The 21,334-nt window shown below is 50.0% G+C and overlaps 3 protein-coding genes across 3 annotated transcripts; all 3 read left to right on the forward strand.

Annotated features, from left to right (window-relative positions):
* Positions 1-263: 263 nt before the first annotated feature.
* LOC139072059 (mucin-5AC-like) lies at positions 264-7,214 on the forward strand. Its single transcript, XM_070555249.1, has 7 exons — positions 264-304; positions 1,263-1,334; positions 2,234-2,379; positions 2,975-3,841; positions 5,000-6,243; positions 6,989-6,999; positions 7,064-7,214. Exons 1-7 carry the CDS (start codon positions 264-266, stop codon positions 7,212-7,214), a joined length of 2,532 nt encoding a protein of 843 aa, XP_070411350.1.
* Positions 7,215-7,584: 370 nt separating this feature from the next.
* LOC139072060 (integumentary mucin C.1-like) lies at positions 7,585-9,428 on the forward strand (the record flags this gene model as incomplete). Its single annotated transcript, XM_070555250.1, has 4 exons — positions 7,585-7,933; positions 8,774-9,156; positions 9,203-9,213; positions 9,278-9,428. Coding segments are annotated over 4 exons (894 nt in total), but the record flags the coding sequence as incomplete, so codon positions are not given.
* Positions 9,429-9,993: 565 nt separating this feature from the next.
* Positions 9,994-19,059, forward strand: LOC139072061 (mucin-2-like; the record flags this gene model as incomplete). The annotated part of the gene is made up of 7 exons (XM_070555251.1): positions 9,994-10,776; positions 10,841-10,914; positions 11,324-11,410; positions 12,107-12,417; positions 15,512-16,901; positions 17,318-17,526; positions 17,909-19,059. Coding segments are annotated over 7 exons (4,005 nt in total), but the record flags the coding sequence as incomplete, so codon positions are not given.
* Positions 19,060-21,334: the final 2,275 nt, after the last annotated feature.

Consider the following 21,334-nt stretch of genomic DNA (forward strand, 5'->3'; position numbering starts at 1 on the left):
GTAACTTATTTACTGATTGTATACTTTTAATGTCTTTAATTTTTTTTACTGTTTTGCCTTCAATTTGCAGCTGCTGCTCTTCAATGTGAAACCTGCATAGATTCAGGATGTTCAAGCACAACGTCACTGACGTGTGACTCAGAGAATATGTGTATAACAGCGTCCATACAAGGTTTTTTCTCATTTTGACATACCGTAATTTCCGGACTATAGAGCGCACCTCAGCATAAGCCGTACTAACAAAAAAAATGTTTTCTATACACATGCCGCAAGCCGCGGCGCAGCAGCCACATGCAGGTCTCCGGTGCACAGTGCATGCATGGCCATAACATAAGATAATTAGACAGAAAGACGCTACACTGAGGTTTTTCGTTGTTGTTTTAATTCAACAAAACCATTTTTAAACACGGGTGAACGTGCCTGCAAGTTTAGAAAAGAAAACGGCGCTGATAGCATTCATATTTCTGGATGGTTATAAAATGAAAACAGAACTTACACGTTATTACCAGTAAGTTGCATGTTTAGAAGAAAAGAACAGTGCTGACACAGCATTAATAAACCCTGGATGATTAGAAAATAAAAACTGCACACAAAACATAAATAAAACACACCTGCCTACCAGAAGAAGTCATTTGCTCTCATCTTCCTCTTGCGCACCAAAGCCATTAAAGTCCTCTTCTTCAGTGTCGGAGTTGAACAGCCTCAGAAGAGCTTCATCACATACCTTTTCTGTGGCGATGTCAGTGTCGCTGTCCGTGTTGCTGTCATCATCCCCGGGTGAAGCTGGCTTGAATGCGTTCATCCTGCTGCCGTCTCCAGCACCGAACCATGGACATGCCAAGCTTACGTGTGGCAGCACTGTTTCCCTCCTTTACTGCCAGATCGATGGCCTTCAACTTAAATGCGGCATCATATGAACTCATACGTGTAGTTACCATGATGAGGGGGTATGGATTTGAAAAAGATTCTTCGTCGTGCCGGCTGCTTGCATGTGCTAAACTAAAATGAGCACTTTCTTCGATTTCCACTTTTGACTTCCACCTGTTTCACTTTCTGCTAAAGCGCCCCCTGGTGGCAGGTGAAGGAAAATCTTCAGTAAAGCCGCACCTCATTATAAGCCGCATGGTTCAAATCATGGGGAAAAAGTAGTAGCTTATAGTCCGGAAAATACGGTATATGATTTATAAATGAAAACATTTGTTGTACTTTTAAGTTAAGAACATTTACCAGCAAGGTTAACAATTTACAATTGCACTGTGCAGCCAGTTCAGCAAATGGAACAGGAACACAACTCTACAAGGCCTGTGCAGCACCTACTCTGTGTCCAGTCACAGGCAATCAGATGTTTTCAGTCAATGTGATGTTTGCGAATGCAGTTGCATCTGCAAAGTGCTGCAACACTGACAACTGCAATTCAGAAACACTACCTTGTGAGTTTTAACACACAAAATGGGATTTTCATTTAGTGTTTTGTCATTTTTATTTTAAAGGAAATTGTCATCTTGTTTTGTAATTTAGTCCCAGGTTCTCAGCCACCTAACAGCCTCCAGTGTTTTGCTTGTGATCCAAATACGGGTACCTGCACACATTTGATAACATGCTCAGGAGAGGAGACAAATTGCTTCTCAGCTACTGGTGAGTTTTTCATGCTGAAGGAAATTTGCGAAAAGTTGTTATGTGTTTCCTGTAACATTCATGCTACATTGAATGCAAAAAGAAACACAAATATTTGTCTGTAAAAGAGAAGACGCCCATGAGGTTCTATTATATTTACTTTTCTTGTCTAAAATTAATATTTTATCATGGAAATTGCTAAAGAAATACAAGTTTTGGTATTAAAACACGTTTTGATCCACAGTGACAAAAGGTACAGCAACATATCCTGCACTGGGCTGTGTCACTAAAAATACATGTTTAGCTGGTGGAAGTCTGAGTACACTACCATTCCTGGCAAGTGTAGGAGACCTCACTATGGGTCCAAACTGTTGTGGAACCACTTTGTGTAATGGTCAACAACCAACAACAGCTAAAGCTCCAACAACCACAGCTGCAGCAAAATTAATAACAACTGCTCATCCAATAACCACGACAGCATCAACAATCTCAACTGCAGAACCTGAAACCACAACCGTACTAATAACAACTTCAGCACAAACAACAAACATTTTGTCACTAACGAATACAACTTCAGCACCAACAACCACAAAATCTAAACCAACAACTATAACCGCAGCACCACAAACAACAACCAGAGCACCTACAACCACAACTGCAGCACCAACAACTACAACTGCAGCACAAACAACTACCATTTCAGCACAAACCACCACAACTGCAGAACCTACAACCACAACTGCAGCACCAACAACCACAACTGCAGTACCGAGCACCACAACTGCAGCACCGACAACCACAACTGCAGCATCGACAACCACAACTTCAGAATCGACAACCACAACTGCAGCAACAATAACTGTAGCACCAACAAGTGCAGCACCTACAACCACAACTGCAGGACCAGCAACCACAACCGCGGCACCAACAACCATATCTACAGCACCAACAACTGTAGCACCTACAACCACAACTGAAGCACCTACCACCACAAAAGCAGCACCAACAACCACAACTGCAGCACCGACAACCACAACTGCAGCACCAACGACCGCAACTGCAGCACCGACAACCACAACTGCAGCATCGACAACCACAACTTCAGAATCGACAACCACAACTGCAGCATCAATAACTGTAGCACCAACAAGTGCAGCACCTACAACTAAAACTGCAGGACCAGCAACCACAACTGCAGCACCAACAACCATATCTACAGCACCAACAACTGTAGCACCTACAACCACAACTGCAGCACCAACAACCACAACTGAAGCACCTACCACCACAACAGCAGCACCAACAACCACAACTGCAGCACATACAACTTCCACTTCCACACAAACCACCACAACCGCAGCACAAACCACCACAACCGCAGCCCCAACAACCACAACTGCAGCACCGACAACCACAACTGCAGCATCGACAACCACAACTTCTGAATCGACAACCACAACTGCAGCATCAATAACTGTAGCAACAACAAGTGCAGCACCTACAACCACAACTGAAGGACCAGCAACCACAACTGCAGCACCAACAACCATATCTACAGCACCAACAACTGTAGCACCTACAACCACAACTGCAGCACCTACAACCACAACTGCAGCACCTACAACCACAACAGCAGCACCAACAACCACAACTGAAGCACCTACCACCACAACTGCAGCACCACCAAACACAACTGCAGCACATACAACTTCCACTTCAGCACAAACCACCACAACCGCAGCACCAACAACCACAACTGCAGCACCTACAACCACAACTGCAGCACCAACGACCGCAACTGAAGCACCTACAACCACAACTGCAGCACCAACAACCACAACTGCAGCAACTACAACCACAACTGCAGCACCTACAACCACAACTGCAGAACCTACAACCACAACTGCATCACCGACAACTGCAACTCAAGCACCTACAACCACAACTGCAGCACCTACAACCACAACTGCAGCACCTACAACCACAACAGCAGCACCAACAACCACAACTGAAGCACCTACCACCACAACTGCAGCACCACCAAACACAACTGCAGCACATACAACTTCCACTTCAGCACAAACCACCACAACCGCAGCACCAACAACCACAACTGCAGCACCAACAACCACAACTGCAGCACCGACAACCACAACTGCAGCATCGACAACCACAACTTCAGAATCGACAACCACAACTGCAGCATCAATAACTGTAGCACCAACAAGTGCAGCGCCTACAACCAGAACTGCAGGACCAGCAACCACAACTGCAGCACCAACAACCATATCTACAGCACCAACAACTGTAGCAACTATAACCACAACTGCAGCACCTACAACCACAACTGCAGCACCTACAACCACAACTGAAGCACCTACCACCACAACTGCAGCACCTACAACCACAACTGCAGCACCAACAACCACAACTGAAGCACCTACCACCACAACTGCAGCACCAACAACCACAACTGCAGCACATACAACCACAACTGCAGCACCAACGACCGCAACTGAAGCACCTACAACCACAACTGCAGCACCAACAACCACAACTGCAGCACATACAACCACAACTGCAGCACCAACGACCGCAACTGAAGCACCTACAACCACAACTGCAGCACATACAACTACCACTTCAGCACAAACCACCACAACCGCAGCACCAACAACCACAGCTGCAGCATCAACAACCACGACTGCAGCACCTACAACCACAACTGCAGCACCTACAACCACAACTGCAGCACCTACAACCACAACTGCAGCACCAACAACCGCAACTGTAGCACCTACAACCACAACCGCAGCACCAACAACCACAACTGCAGCACCTACAACCACAACTGCAGCACCAACAACCACAACCACAGCACCTACAACCACAACTGCAGCACCAACAACCACAACTGAAGCACCTACCACCACAAAAGCAGCACCAACAACCACAACTGCAGCACCAACGACCGCAACTGCAGCACCGACAACCACAACTGCAGCATCGACAACCACAACTTCAGAATCGACAACCACAACTGCAGCATCAATAACTGTAGCACCAACAAGTGCAGCACCTACAACTAAAACTGCAGGACCAGCAACCACAACTGCAGCACCAACAACCATATCTACAGCACCAACAACTGTAGCACCTACAACCACAACTGCAGCACCAACAACCACAACTGAAGCACCTACCACCACAACAGCAGCACCAACAAGCACAACTGCAGCACATACAACTTCCACTTCCGCACAAACCACCACAACCGCAGCACAAACCACCACAACCGCAGCCCCAACAACCACAACTGCAGCACCGACAACCACAACTGCAGCATCGACAACCACAACTTCTGAATCGACAACCACAACTGCAGCATCAATAACTGTAGCAACAACAAGTGCAGCACCTACAACCACAACTGAAGGACCAGCAACCACAACTGCAGCACCAACAACCATATCTACAGCACCAACAACTGTAGCACCTACAACCACAACTGCAGCACCTACAACCACAACTGCAGCACCTACAACCACAACAGCAGCACCAACAACCACAACTGAAGCAACTACCACCACAACTGCAGCACCACCAACCACAACTGCAGCACATACAACTTCCACTTCAGCACAAACCACCACAACCGCAGCACCAACAACCACAACTGCAGCACCTACAACCACAACTGCAGCACCAACGACCGCAACTGAAGCACCTACAACCACAACTGCAGCACCCACAACCACAACTGCAGCAACTACAACCACAACTGCAGCACCTACAACCACAACTGCAGAACCTACAACCACAACTGCATCACCGACAACTGCAACTCAAGCACCTACAACCACAACTTCAGCACCAACAACCACAACTGCAACGCATACAACTACCACTTCAGCACAAACCACCACAACCACAGCACCAACAACCACAACTGCAGCACCTACAACCACGACTGCAGCACCTACAACCACGACTGCAGCACCTACAACCACAACTGCATCACCGACAACCGCAACTCAAGCACCTACAACCACAACTTCAGCACCAACAACCACAACTGCAGCACGTACAACTACCACTTCAGCACAAACCACCACAACCGCAGCACCAACAACCACAACTGCAGCACATACAACTACCACTTCAGCACAAACCACCACAGCCGCAGCACCAACAACCAAAACTGCTGCACCTACAACCACAACTAAAGCACCTACAACCATAACTGCAGCACCAACAACCACAACTGAAGCACCTACCACCACAACTGCAGCACCAACAACCACAACTGCAGCACATACAACTTCCACTTCAGCACAAACCACCACAACCGCAGCACCAACAACCACAACTGCAGCACCAACAACCACAACTGCAGCACCGACAACCACAACTGCAGCATCGACAACCACAACTTCAGAATCGACAACCACAACTGCAGCATCAATAACTGTAGCACCAACAAGTGCAGCGCCTACAACCAGAACTGCAGGACCAGCAACCACAACTGCAGCACCAACAACCATATCTACAGCACCAACAACTGTAGCAACTATAACCACAACTGCAGCACCTACAACCACAACTGCAGCACCTACAACCACAACTGAAGCACCTACCACCACAACTGCAGCACCTACAACCACAACTGCAGCACCAACAACCACAACTGAAGCACCTACCACCACAACTGCAGCACCAACAACCACAACTGCAGCACATACAACCTCCACTTCAGCACAAACCACCACAACCGCAGCACCAACAACCACAACTGCAGCACCTACAACCACAACTGCAGCACCAACGACCGCAACTGAAGCACCTACAACCACAACTGCAGCACCAACAACCCCAACTGCAGCACATACAACTACCACTTCAGCACAAACCACCACAACCGCAGCACCAACAACCACAGCTGCAGCATCAACAACCACGACTGCAGCACCTACAACCACAACTGCAGCACCTACAACCACAACTGCAGCACCAACAACCGCAACTGTAGCACCTACAACCACAACCGCAGCACCAACAACCACAACTGCAGCACCTACAACCACAACTGCAGCACCAACAACCACAACCGCAGCACCTACAACCACAACTGCAGCACCAACAACCACAACTGAAGCACCTACCACCACAAAAGCAGCACCAACAACCACAACTGCAGCACCAACGACCGCAACTGCAGCACCGACAACCACAACTGCAGCATCGACAACCACAACTTCAGAATCGACAACCACAACTGCAGCATCAATAACTGTAGCACCAACAAGTGCAGCACCTACAACTAAAACTGCAGGACCAGCAACCACAACTGCAGCACCAACAACCATATCTACAGCACCAACAACTGTAGCACCTACAACCACAACTGCAGCACCAACAACCACAACTGAAGCACCTACCACCACAACAGCAGCACCAACAACCACAACTGCAGCACATACAACTTCCACTTCCGCACAAACCACCAAAACCGCAGCACAAACCACCACAACCGCAGCCCCAACAACCACAACTGCAGCACCGACAACCACAAATGCAGCATCGACAACCACAACTTCTGAATCGACAACCACAACTGCAGCATCAATAACTGTAGCAACAACAAGTGCAGCACCTACAACCACAACTGCAGGACCAGCAACCACAACTGCAGCACCAACAACCATATCTACAGCACCAACAACTGTAGCACCTACAACCACAACTGCAGCACCTACAACCACAACTGCAGCACCTACAACCACAACTGCAGCACCAACAACCACAACTGAAGCACCTACCACCACAACTGCAGCACCACCAACCACAACTGCAGCACATACAACTTCCACTTCAGCACAAACCACCACAACCGCAGCACCAACAACCACAACTGCAGCACCTACAACCACAACTGCAGCACCAACGACCGCAACTGAAGCACCTACAACCACAACTGCAGCACCAACAACCACAACTGCAGCAACTACAACCACAACTGCAGTACCTACAACCACAACTGCAGAACCTACAACCACAACTGCATCACCGACAACTGCAACTCAAGCACCTACAACCACAACTTCAGCACCAACAACCACAACTGCAGCGCATACAACTACCACTTCAGCACAAACCACCACAACCACAGCACCAACAACCACAACTGCAGCACCTACAACCACGACTGCAGCACCTACAACCACAACTGCAGCACCTACAACCACAACTGCATCACCGACAACCGCAACTCAAGCACCTACAACCACAACTTCAGCACCAACAACCACAACTGCAGCACGTACAACTACCACTTCAGCACAAACCACCACAACCGCAGCACCAACAACCACAACTGCAGCACATACAACTACCACTTCAGCACAAACCACCACAGCCGCAGCACCAACAACCAAAACTGCTGCACCTACAACCACAACTGCAGCACCTACAACCATAACTGCAGCACCAACAACCACAACTGAAGCACCTACCACCACAACTGCAGCACCAACAACCACAACTGCAGCACATACAACTTCCACTTCAGCACAAACCACCACAACCGCAGCACCAACAACCACAACTGCAGCACCAACAACCACAACTGCAGCACCGACAACCACAACTGCAGCATCGACAACCACAACTTCAGAATCGACAACCACAACTGCAGCATCAATAACTGTAGCACCAACAAGTGCAGCGCCTACAACCAGAACTGCAGGACCAGCAACCACAACTGCAGCACCAAGAACCATATCTACAGCACCAACAACTGTAGCAACTATAACCACAACTGCAGCACCTACAACCACAACTGCAGCACCTACAACCACAACTGAAGCACCTACCACCACAACTGCAGCACCTACAACCACAACTGCAGCACCAACAACCACAACTGAAGCACCTACCACCACAACTGCAGCACCAACAACCACAACTGCAGCACATACAACCTCCACTTCAGCACAAACCACCACAACCGCAGCACCAACAACCACAACTGCAGCACCTACAACCGCAACTGAAGCACCTACAACCACAACTGCAGCACCAACAACCCGAACTGCAGCACATACAACTACCACTTCAGCACAAACCACCACAACCGCAGCACCAACAACCACAGCTGCAGCATCAACAACCACGACTGCAGCACCTACAACCACAACTGCAGCACCTACAACCACAACTGCAGCACCAACAACCGCAACTGTAGCACCTACAACCACAACCACAGCACCAACAACCACAACTGCAGCACCTACAACCACAACTGCAGCACCAACAACCACAACCGCAGCACCTACAACCACAACTGCAGCACCAACAACCACAACTGAAGCACCTACCACCACAAAAGCAGCACCAACAACCACAACTGCAGCACCAACGACCGCAACTGCAGCACCGACAACCACAACTGCAGCATCGACAACCACAACTTCAGAATCGACAACCACAACTGCAGCATCAATAACTGTAGCACCAACAAGTGCAGCACCTACAACTAAAACTGCAGGACCAGCAACCACAACTGCAGCACCAACAACCATATCTACAGCACCAACAACTGTAGCACCTACAACCACAACTGCAGCACCAACAACCACAACTGAAGCACCTACCACCACAACAGCAGCACCAACAACCACAACTGCAGCACATACAACTTCCACTTCCGCACAAACCACCAAAACCGCAGCACAAACCACCACAGCCGCAGCCCCAACAACCACAACTGCAGCACCGACAACCACAAATGCAGCATCGACAACCACAACTTCTGAATCGACAACCACAACTGCAGCATCAATAACTGTAGCAACAACAAGTGCAGCACCTACAACCACAACTGCAGGACCAGCAACCACAACTGCAGCACCAACAACCATATCTACAGCACCAACAACTGTAGCACCTACAACCACAACTGCAGCACCTACAACCACAACTGCAGCACCTACAACCACAACTGCAGCACCAACAACCACAACTGAAGCACCTACCACCACAACTGCAGCACCACCAACCACAACTGCAGCACATACAACTTCCACTTCAGCACAAACCACCACAACCGCAGCACCAACAACCACAACTGCAGCACCTACAACCACAACTGCAGCACCAACGACCGCAACTGAAGCACCTACAACCACAACTGCAGCACCAACAACCACAACTGCAGCAACTACAACCACAACTGCAGTACCTACAACCACAACTGCAGAACCTACAACCACAACTGCATCACCGACAACTGCAACTCAAGCACCTACAACCACAACTTCAGCACCAACAACCACAACTGCAGCGCATACAACTACCACTTCAGCACAAACCACCACAACCACAGAACCAACAACCACAACTGCAGCACCTACAACCACGACTGCAGCACCTACAACCACGACTGCAGCACCTACAACCACAACTGCAGCACCTACAACCACAACTGCATCACCGACAACCGCAACTCAAGCACCTACAACCACAACTTCAGCACCAACAACCACAACTGCAGCACGTACAACTACCACTTCAGCACAAACCACCACAACCGCAGCACCAACAACCACAACTGCAGCACATACAACTACCACTTCAGCACAAACCACCATAGCCGCAGCACCAACAACCAAAACTGCTGCACCTACAACCACAACTGCAGCACCTACAACCATAACTGCAGCACCAACAACCACAACTGAAGCACCTACCACCACAACTGCAGCACCAACAACCACAACTGCAGCACATACAACTTCCACTTCAGCACAAACCACCACAACCGCAGCACCAACAACCACAACTGCAGCACCAACAACCACAACTGCAGCACCGACAACCACAACTGCAGCATCGACAACCACAACTTCAGAATCGACAACCACAACTGCAGCATCAATAACTGTAGCACCAACAAGTGCAGCGCCTACAACCAGAACTGCAGGACCAGCAACCACAACTGCAGCACCAACAACCATATCTACAGCACCAACAACTGTAGCAACTATAACCACAACTGCAGCACCTACAACCACAACTGCAGCACCTACAACCACAACTGAAGCACCTACCACCACAACTGCAGCACCTACAACCACAACTGCAGCACCAACAACCATAACTGAAGTACCTACCACCACAACTGCAGCACCAACAACCACAACTGCAGCACATACAACCTCCACTTTAGCAAAAACCACCACAACCGCAGCACCAACAACCACAACTGCAGCACCTACAACCACAACTGCAGCACCAACGACCGCAACTGAAGCACCTACAACCACAACTGCAGCACCAACAACCCCAACTGCAGCACATACAACTACCACTTCAGCACAAACCACCACAACCGCAGCACCAACAACCACAGCTGCAGCATCAACAACCACGACTGCAGCACCTACAACCACAACTGCAGGACCTACAACCACAACTGCAGCACCTACAACCACAACTGCAGCACCAACAACCGCAACTGTAGCACCTACAACCACAACCGCAGCACCAACAACCACAACTGCAGCACCTACAACCACAACTGCAGCACCAACAACCACAACCGCAGCACCTACAACCACAACTGCAGCACCAACAACCACAACTGAAGCACCTACCACCACAAAAGCAGCACCAACAACCACAACTGCAGCACCAACGACCGCAACTGCAGCACCGACAACCACAACTGCAGCATCGACAACCACAACTTCAGAATCGACAACCACAACTGCAGCATCAATAACTGTAGCACCAACAAGTGCAGCACCTACAACTAAAACTGCAGGACCAGCAACCACAACTGCAGCACCAACAACCATATCTACAGCACCAACAACTGTAGCACCTACAACCACAACTGCAGCACCAACAACCACAACTGAAGCACCTACCACCACAACAGCAGCACCAACAACCACAACTGCAGCACATACAACTTCCACTTCCGCACAAACCACCAAAACCGCAGCACAAACCACCACAACCGCAGCCCCAACAACCACAACTGCAGCACCGACAACCACAACTGCAGCATCGACAACCACAACTTCTGAATCGACAACCACAACTGCAGCATCAATAACTGTAGCAACAACAAGTGCAGCACCTACAACCACAACTGCAGGACCAGCAACCACAACTGCAGCACCAACAACCATATCTACAGCACCAACAACTGTAGCACCTACAACCACAACTGCAGCACCTACAACCACAACTGCAGCACCTACAACCACAACTGCAGCACCAACAACCACAACTGAAGCACCTACCACCACAACTGCAGCACCACCAACCACAACTGCAGCACATACAACTTCCACTTCAGCACAAACCACCACAACCGCAGCACCAACAACCACAACTGCAGCACCTACAACCACAACTGCAGCACCAACGACCGCAACTGAAGCACCTACAACCACAACTGCAGCACCAACAACCACAACTGCAGCAACTACAACCACAACTGCAGTACCTACAACCACAACTGCAGAACCTACAACCACAACTGCATCACCGACAACCGCAACTCAAGCACCTACAACCACAACTGCAGCACCTACAACCACAATTGCAACACCTACAACCACAACTGCAGCACGAACAACCACAACGGCGGCACCTACCACTACAACTGCAGCACCAACAACCACAACTGCAGCACCTACAACCACAACTCCAGCACCAACAACCACAACTGCAGCACATACAACTACCACTTCAGCACAAACCACAACAACCATATCTACAGCACCAACAACTGTAGCACCTACAACCACAACTGCAGCACCTACAACCACGACAGCAGCACCAACAAACACAACTGAAGCATCTACAACCACAACAGCAGCACCACCAACCACAACTGCAGCACATACAACTTCCCCTTCAGCACAAACCACCACAACCGCAGCACCAACAACCACAACTGAAGCACCTACAACCACAACTGCAGCACCAACAACCACAACTGCAGCACCTACAACCACAACTGCAGCACCTACAACCACAACTTCAGAACCTACAACCACAACTGCATCACCGACAACCGTAACTCAAGCACCTACAACCACAACTTCAGCACCAAAAACCACAACTGCAGCACCTACAACCACGACTGCAACACCTACAACCACAACTGCAGCACCTACAATCACAACTGCACCACCAACGACCGCAACTGAAGCACCTACAACCACAACTGCAGCACCAACAACCCCAACTGCAGCACATACAACTACCACTTCAGCACAAACCACCACGACTGCAGCACCTACAACCACAACCGCAGCACCTACAACAACAACTGCAGCACCTACAACCACAACTGCAGCATCAACAACCGCAACTGTGGCACCTACAACCACAATTGCAGCACCTACAACCACAACTGAAGCACCTACAACCACAACTGCAGCACCAACAACCACAACTGCAGCACAAACAACTACAACTTCAGCACAAACCACCACAACTGCAATACCTACAACCACAACTGCAGCACCTACAACCATAATTGCAGCACAAACAACAACCTCTTCAGCACAAAGCACCACAACTGCAGCTCATACAACTTCCACTTCAGCACAAACCACCACAACCGCAGCACAAACCACCACAACCGCAGCACCAACAACCACAACTGCAGCACTTACAACCACAACTGCAGAACATACAACCACAACTGCAGCACCTACAACCACAACTGCAGCACCAACAACCGCAACTGAAGCACCTACAACCACAACTGCAGCACCAACAACCACAACTGCAGCACATACAACTACCACTTCAGCACAAACCACCACATCGGCAGCACCAACAACCACAACCGCAGCACATACAACTACCACTTCAGCACTAACCACCACAGCCGCAGCACCAACAACCACAACTGCAGCACCTACAACCACAACTGCAGCACCTACAACCACAACCGCAGCACCAACAACCACAACTGCAGCACATACAACTACCACTTCAGCACAAACCACCACAGCCGCAGCACCAACAACCAAAACTGCTGCACCTACAACCACAACTGCAGCACCTACAACCATAACTGCAGCACCAACAACCACAACTGAAGCACCTACCACCACAACTGCAGCACCAACAACCACAACTGCAGCACATACAACTTCCACTTCAGCACAAACCACCACAACCGCAGCACCAACAACCACAACTGCAGCACCAACAACCACAACTGCAGCACCGACAACCACAACTGCAGCATCGACAACCACAACTTCAGAATCGACAACCACAACTGCAGCATCAATAACTGTAGCACCAAGAAGTGCAGCACCTACAACCAGAACTGCAGGACCAGCAACCTCAACTGCAGCACCAAAAACCATATCTACAGCACCAACAACTGTAGCAACTATAACCACAACTGCAGCACCTACAACCACAACTGCAGCACCTACAACCACAACTGAAGCACCTACCACCACAACTGCAGCACCTACAACCACAACTGCAGCACCAACAACCACAACTGAAGCACCTACCACCACAACTGCAGCACCAACAACCACAACTGCAGCACATACAACCTCCACTTCAGCACAAACCACCACAACCGCAGCACCAATAACCACAACTAAAGCACCTACAACCACAACTGCAGCACCAACGACCGCAACTGAAGCACCTACAACCACAACTGCAGCACCAACAACCCCAACTGCAGCACATACAACTACCACTTCAGCACAAACCACCACAACCGCAGCACCAACAACCACAACTGCAGCATCAACAACCACGACTGCAGCACCTACAACCACAACTGTAGCACCTACAACCACAACTGCAGCACCTACAACCACAACTGCAGCACCAACAACCGCAACTGTAGCACCTACAACCACAACCGCAGCACCAACCACCACAACTGCAGCACCTACAACCACAACTGCAGCACCAACAACCACAACTGAAGCACCTAAAACCACAACTGCAGCACCAACAACCACAACTGCAGCACATAAAACTACCTCTTCAGCACAAACCACCACAACTGCAATACCTACAACCACAACTGCAGCAACTACACCCACAACTGCAGCACCAACAACCACAACTGCAGCACCTACAACCACAACTGCAGCACCAACGACCGAAACTGAAGCACCTACAACCACATCTGCAGCACCAACAACCCCAACTGCAGTACATACAACTACCACTTCAGCACAAACCACCACAACCGCAGCACCAACAACCACAACTGCAGCATCAACAACCACGACTGCAGCACCTACAACCACAACTGCAGCACCTACAACCACAACTGCAGCACCTACAACCACAACTGCAGCACCAACAACCGCAACTGTAGCACCTACAACCACAACCGCAGCACCAACAACCACAACTGCAGCACCTACAACCACAACTGCAGCACCTACAACCACAACTGAAGCACCTACAACCACAACTGCAGGACCAACAACCACAACTGCAGCACATACAACTACAACTTCAGCACAAACCACCACAACTGCAATACCTACAACCACAACTGCAGCACATACATCCATAATTGCAGCACATACAACAACCACTTCAGCACAAAGCACCACAACTGCAGCTCATACAACTTCCACTTCAGCGAGAACCACCACAACCGCAGCACAAACCACCACAACCGCAGCACCAACAACCACAACTGCAGCACTTACAACCACAACTGCAGAACCTACAACCACAACTGCAGCACCTACAACCACAACTGCAGCACCAACAACCGCAACTGCAGCACATACAACTACCACTTCAGCACAAACCACCACATCGGCAGCACCAACAACCACAACCGCAGCACATACAACTACCACTTCAGCAATAACCACCACAGCCGCAGCACCAACAACCACAACTGCAGAACCTACAACCACAACTGCAGCAGCTACAACCACAACTGCAGCACCTACAACCACAATTGCAACACCTACAACCACAACTGCAGCACCAACAACCACAACGGCGGCACCTACCACTACAGCTGCAGCACCAACAACCACAACTGCAGCACCTACAACCACAACTGCAGCACCAACAACCACAACTGCAGCACATACAACTACCACTTCAGCACAAACCACAACAACCATATCTACAGCACCAACAACTGTAGCACCTACAACCACAACTGCAGCACCTACAACCACGACAGCAGCACCAACAACCACAACTGAAGCATCTACAACCACAACTGCAGCACCACCAACCACAACTGCAGCACATACAACTTCCCCTTCAACACAAACCACCACAACCACAGCACCAACAACCACAACTGAAGCACCTACAACCACAACTGCAGCACCAACAACCACAACTGCATTACCTACAACCACAACTGCAGCACCTACAACCACAACTTCAGAACCTACAACCACAACTGCATCACCGACAACCGCAACTCAAGCACCTACAACCACAACTTCAGCACCAAAAACCACAACTGCAGCACCTACAACCACGACTGCAACACCTACAACCACAACTGCAGCACCTACAATCACAACTGCACCACCAACGACCGCAACTGAAGCACCTACAACCACAACTGCAGCACCAACAACCCCAACTGCAGCACATACAACTACCACTTCAGCACAAACCACCACAACTGCAGCATCAACAACCACGACTGCAGCACCTACAACCACAACAGCAGCACCTACAACCACAACTGCAGCACCTACAACCACAACTGCAGCACCAACAACCGCAACTGTGGCACCTACAACCACAACTGCAGCACCTACAACCACAACTGAAGCACCTACAACCACAACTGCAGCACCAACAACCACAACTGCAGCACAAACAACTACAACTTCAGCACAAACCACCACAACTGCAATACCTACAACCACAACTGCAGCACCTACAACCATAATTGCAGCACAAACAACAACCACTTCAGAACAAAGCACCACAACTGCAGCTCATACAACTTCCACTTCAGCACAAACCACCACAACCGCAGCACAAACCACCACAACCGCAGCACCAACAACCACAACTGCAGCACTTACAACAACAACTGCAGAACCTACAACCACAACTGCAGCACCTACAACCACAACTGCAGCACCAACAACCGCAACTGAAGCACCTACAACCACAACTGCAGCACCAACAACCACAACTGCAGCACATACAACTACCACTTCAGCACAAACCACCACATCGGCAGCACCAACAACCACAACCGCAGCACATACAACTACCACTTCAGCACTAACCACCACAGCCGCAGCACCAACAACCACAACTGCAGCACCTACAACCACAACTGCAGCACCTACAACCACAACTTCAGCACCTACAACCACAATTGCAGCACCTACAACCCCAACTGCAGCACCAACAACCACAACTGCGGCACCTACCACCACAACTGCAGCACCAAGAACCACAACTGCAGCACCTACAACCACAACTGCAGCACCAACAACCACAACTGCGGCACATACAACTTCCACTTCAGCACAAACCACCACAGCCGCAGGACCAACAACCAAAACTGCAGCACCTACAACCACAACTGCAGCACCAACAACCACAACTGCAGCACATACAACTACCACTTCAGCACAAACCACAACAACCGCAGCACCAACAACCACAACTGCAGCATCAACGACCACAACTGCAGCACCAACAACCACAACTGCAGCACCGACAACCACAACTGCAGCATCGACAACCACAACTTCAGAATCGACAACCACACCTGCAGCATCAATAACTGTAGCACCAACAAGTGCAGCACCTACAACCACAACTGCAGGACAAGCAACGACAACTGCAGCACCAACAACCATATCTACAGCACCAACAACTGTAGCACCTACAACCACAACTGCAGCACCTACAACCACAACTGCAGCACCTACAACCACAACTGCAGCACCAACAACCACAACTGAAGCACCTACCACCACAACTGCAGCACCACCACCCACAACTGCAGCACATACAACTACCACTTCAGCACAAACTACAACAACCGCAGCACCAACAACCACAACTGCAGCACCTACAACCACAACTGCAACACCAACGACTGCAACTGAAGCACCTACAACCACAACTGCAGCACCAACAACCCCAACTGCAGCACATACAACTTCCACTTCAGCACAAACCACCACAACCGCAGCACCAACAACCACAACTGCAGCACCAACGATCACAACTGAAGCACCTACAACCACAACTGCAGCACCAACAACCCCAACTGCAGCACATACAACTACCACTTCAGCACAAACCACCACAATCGCAGCACCAAAAAGCACAACTGCAGCATCAACAACCACAACTGCAGCACCTACAACCACAACTGCAGCACCTACAACCACAATTGCTGCACCTGCAACCACAACTGCAGCACCAACAACCAGAACTGAAGCACCTACCACCACAACTGCAGCACATACAACTTCCACTTCAGCACAAACCACCACAACCGCAGAACCAACAACCACAACTGCAGCACCTACAACCACAACTGCAGCACATCCAACTACCACTTCAGCACAAACCACCACAACCGCAGCACCAACAACCACAACTGCAGCATCAACAACCACAACTGCAGCACCAACAACCACAACTGCAGCACCGACAACCACAACTGCAGCATCGACAACCACAACTTCAGAATCGACAACCACACCTGCAACATCGATAACTGTAGCACCAACAAGTGCAGCACCTACCACCACAACTACAGGACCAGCAACCACAACTGCAGCACCAACAACCATATCTACAGCACCAACAACTGTAGCACCTACAACCACAACTGCAGCACCTACAACCACAACTGCAGCACCAACAACCACAACTGCAGCACCAACAACCAAAACTGAAGCACCTACCACCACAACTGCAGCACCAACAACCACAACTGCAGCACATACAACTTCCACTTCAGCACAAACCACCACAACCGCAGCACCAACAACCACAACTGCAGCACCTACAACCACAACTGCAGCACCAACGACCGCAACTGAAGACCCTACAACCACAACTGCAGCACCAACAACCACAGCTGCAGCACATACAACTTCCACTTCAGCACAAACCACCACAACCTCAGCACCAACAACCACAACTGCAGCATCAACAACCACGACTGCAGCACCAACGACCGCAACTGAAGCACCTACAACCACAACCGCAGCACCAACAACCACAACTGCAGCACCTACAACCACAACTGCAGCACCAACGACCACAACTGAAGCACCTACAACCACAACTGCAGCACCAACAACCACAACTGCAGCACCAACAACCAAAACTGAAGCACCTACCACCACAACTGCAGCACCAACAACCACAACTGCAGCACATACAACTTCCACTTCAGCACAAACCACCACAACCGCAGCACCAACAACCACAACTGCAGCACCTACAACCACAACTGCAGCACCAACGACCGCAACTGAAGCACCTACAACCACAACTGCAGCACCAACAACCACAACTGCAGCACATACAACTTCCACTTCAGCACAAACCACCACAACCTCAGCACCAACAACCACAACTGCAGCATCAACAACCACGACTGCAGCACCAACGACCGCAACTGAAGCACCTACAACCACAACCGCAGCACCAACAACCACAACTGCAGCACCTACAACCACAACTGCAGCACCAACGACCGCAACTGAAGCACCTACAACCACAACTGCAGCACCAACAACCACAACTGCAGCACATACAACTTCCACTTCAGCACAAACCACCAAAACCGCAGCACCAACAACCACAACTGCAATATCAACAACCACAACTGCAGCACCAACGACCGCAACTGAAGCACCTACAACCAAAACCGCAGCACCAACAACCACAACTGCAGCACCTACAACCACAACTGCAGCAACAACGACCGCAACTGAAGCACCTACAACCACAACTGCAGCACCAACAACCCCAACTGCAGCACATACAACTACCACTTCAGCACAAACCACCACAACCGCAGCACCAACAACCACAACTGCAGCATCAACAACCACGACTGCAGCACCTACAACCACAACTGCCCCACCTACAACCACAACTGCAGCACCAACAACCACAACTGAAGCACCTACAACCACAACTGCAGCACCAACAACCACAACTGCAGCACATACAACTTCCACTTCAGCACAAACCACCACAACCGCAGCACCAACAACCACAACTGCAGCACCTACAACCACAACTGCAGCACCTACAACCACAACTGCAGCACCTAAAACCACAATTGCAGCACCTACAACCACAACTGCAGCACCAACAACCACAACTGCGGCACCTACCACCACAACTGCAGCACCAACAACCACAACTGCAGCACATACAACTACCACTTCAGCACAAACCACCACAGCCGCAGCACCAACAACCACAACTGCAGCACCTGCAACCACAACTGCAGCACCTACAACCACAACTGCAGCACCTACAACCACAATTGCAGCACCTACAACCACAACTGCAGCACCAACAACCACAACTGCGGCACCTACCACCACAACTGCAGCACCAACAACCACAACTGCAGGACATACAACTTCCACTTCAGCACAAACCACCACAACCGCAGCACCAACAACCACAACTGCAGCACCTACAACCACAACTGCAGCACCAACAACCACAACTGCAGCACATACAACTTCCACTTCAGCACAAACCACCACAACCGCAGCACCAACAACCACAACTGCAGCACCTACAACCACAACTGCAGCACCAACGACCGCAACTGAAGCACCTACAACCACAACTGCAGCACCAACAACCACAGCTGCAGCACATACAACTTCCACTTCAGCACAAACCACCACAACCTCAGCACCAACAACCACAACTGCAGCATCAACAACCACGACTGCAGCACCAACGACCGCAACTGAAGCACCTACAACCACAACCGCAGCACCAACAACCACAACTGCAGCACCTACAACCACAACTGCAGCACCAACGACCACAACTGAAGCACCTACAACCACAACTGCAGCACCAACAACCACAACTGCAGCACCAACAACCAAAACTGAAGCACCTACCACCACAACTGCAGCACCAACAACCACAACTGCAGTACATACAACTTCCACTTCAGCACAAACCACCACAACCGCAGCACCAACAACCACAACTGCAGCACCTACAACCACAACTGCAGCACCAACGACCGCAACTGAAGCACCTACAACCACAACTGCAGCACCAACAACCACAACTGCAGCACATACAACTTCCACTTCAGCACAAACCACCACAACCTCAGCACCAACAACCACAACTGCAGCATCAACAACCACGACTGCAGCACCAACGACCGCAACTGAAGCACCTACAACCACAACCGCAGCACCAACAACCACAACTGCAGCACCTACAACCACAACTGCAGCACCAACGACCGCAACTGAAGCACCTACAACCACAACTGCAGCACCAACAACCACAACTGCAGCACATACAACTTCCACTTCAGCACAAACCACCACAACCGCAGCACCAACAACCACAACTGCAATATCAAAAACCACAAATGCAGCACCAACGACCGCAACTGAAGCACCTACAACCACAACCGCAGCACCAACAACCACAACTGCAG

The sequence above is a fragment of the Nothobranchius furzeri genome, chromosome 10, assembly GCF_043380555.1.
Source record: "Nothobranchius furzeri strain GRZ-AD chromosome 10, NfurGRZ-RIMD1, whole genome shotgun sequence".
Taxonomy (NCBI): domain Eukaryota; kingdom Metazoa; phylum Chordata; class Actinopteri; order Cyprinodontiformes; family Nothobranchiidae; genus Nothobranchius; species Nothobranchius furzeri.

Excerpts from the sequence above, each read along its gene's own strand:
- LOC139072059 (XM_070555249.1), top strand. The coding sequence starts at position 264 with ATGCCGCAAGCCGCGGCGCAGCAGCCACATGCAGGTCTCCG. Across the intron at positions 1,335-2,233 it reads TACTCTGTGTCCAGTCACAG|CACCACAAACAACAACCAGA; the intron begins GCAATCAGATGT and ends CTATAACCGCAG. Across the intron at positions 2,380-2,974 it reads CACCAACAACCACAACTGCA|CACAAACCACCACAACCGCA; the intron begins GTACCGAGCACC and ends CCACAACCGCAG.